We start from the raw sequence: 1,442 nt of genomic DNA, 5'->3' as shown, positions 1-1,442 counted from the left end.
TAGATAGATAGATAGATAGATAGATAGATAGATAGATAGATAGATAGATAGATAGATAGATAGATAGATAGATAGATAGATAGATAGATAGATTACCAAATTTTCTTAGTTATAAATATACACTTTCTGCAAGTAAATCTATCTAATATTGTTAGAGCTGCAGATAGTATGCAAAATATTTTGTAGAGTTGTTTATTTTAACTTATGCTTTTTTATATTATTTAATATATTTATGTGTTAATTATTATTTATAACTTTATTTTCACCAAATTTAATTTTATTTTGTTAAATTTTCGGCTTTCATTTGATTTTGTTAATATTATCCTAAACAAATAATTTGTAAATTTGAATTGCATACAATCTTAACTTTCCCTTCTTTTAGCTTAACGTTTACAAAAACAATTTTCAATTTCAATCAAAACCATCAAAATGAACATGTTTTAGCATTAAAAGTACTTTTAAGAAGCCTAACGAACAAATTCAAAAATAAAATACTCTCGTAACTTATAATAATTAATCATAAATAATAATTCCAAACAAATTTAAATAATCACTTCACCATACATACATCACCTAATAATATAAATCAAACCAAATTGTATAATAAGTTTTAAGAAACAAAGAAACCTTGAATTGGGGTAAGCAATTTATGTTTTTTAATTATGTATAATACTCTTTGTATAAAATCTAAACTTTAACTATAACTATTAGCTTTACTTCTATAGCAATTTAATTTCCAGTTTTATTATATATGTTTTTTTTTAATATTTGTGTATAATGGAAAATTTTTTCTTTCCTTTCTTTAGATCATGCCAAAAAATCTTTAATTGAACGTCATAAGTCTGCCCAAAAACTTAGTCAACAGCAGCGTTATTCCAGTGAAGATTTATATAAACCACGACCGATTTTGGGACAACGTTCACGACGCAGAGGCATGGATTCTTTAGTTTAAGTTTTGTGTTTTTTCTTTCTTTACTTTTAGTGCTTGCTATTGAATTTAAAGTTCAATAATTCTATTACTTTATTTTTAGTATTATTTGTATATGAATTTATTTTTTATAATTATTAAGCAAATACACTTTCATACATATTATTGTATGCTAAATAATGCACGTTATGTAAATAGAAAAATTGAGGGTTTTTAAAACTTAATAAAATTTTGCATTTTGCACCATCAAGAAATTTTGATAAAATATTTAACAATTTATACAAAAAATTTGGAAAAATTTATTATACTTAATTAAATATTCTTTATTTTACAGGAAAATATAAATTAACGTTATTTATTTTTGTACTTTTGCCTTCAAATATAACCAGGTTTTGCAAAATATCGATTTATTATTCTATTTCCTACTATATCTGTATTTGTTTTCATTTCCTTTAGCGATATCATGTCTTGTCTTTTCCGTTTTATTTACTACATAATTTAATCAGCCAATTGC

At 22.8% G+C, this 1,442-nt stretch overlaps 1 protein-coding gene across 1 annotated transcript in view; it reads left to right on the top strand.

Moving 5' to 3' along the window:
* LOC111675463 (biorientation of chromosomes in cell division protein 1-like 1) overlaps positions 1-1,167 on the top strand; it is a 3,833-nt gene extending 2,666 nt beyond the window's left edge. Inside the window, exon 4 of the mRNA XM_046949869.1 lies at positions 807-1,167. Within this exon, the coding sequence (XP_046805825.1) occupies positions 807-952 (146 nt within the window). The 3' untranslated portion in view covers positions 953-1,167. The remainder of the gene's footprint in view (positions 1-806) is intronic.
* The last annotated feature ends 275 nt before the right edge of the window (positions 1,168-1,442 follow it).

The sequence above is a fragment of the Lucilia cuprina genome, chromosome 4, assembly GCF_022045245.1.
Source record: "Lucilia cuprina isolate Lc7/37 chromosome 4, ASM2204524v1, whole genome shotgun sequence".
Lineage (NCBI taxonomy): Eukaryota > Metazoa > Arthropoda > Insecta > Diptera > Calliphoridae > Lucilia > Lucilia cuprina.
The sequence above is the reverse complement of the archived record's forward strand: the minus strand, read 5'-3'. Positions and strand labels throughout refer to the sequence as shown.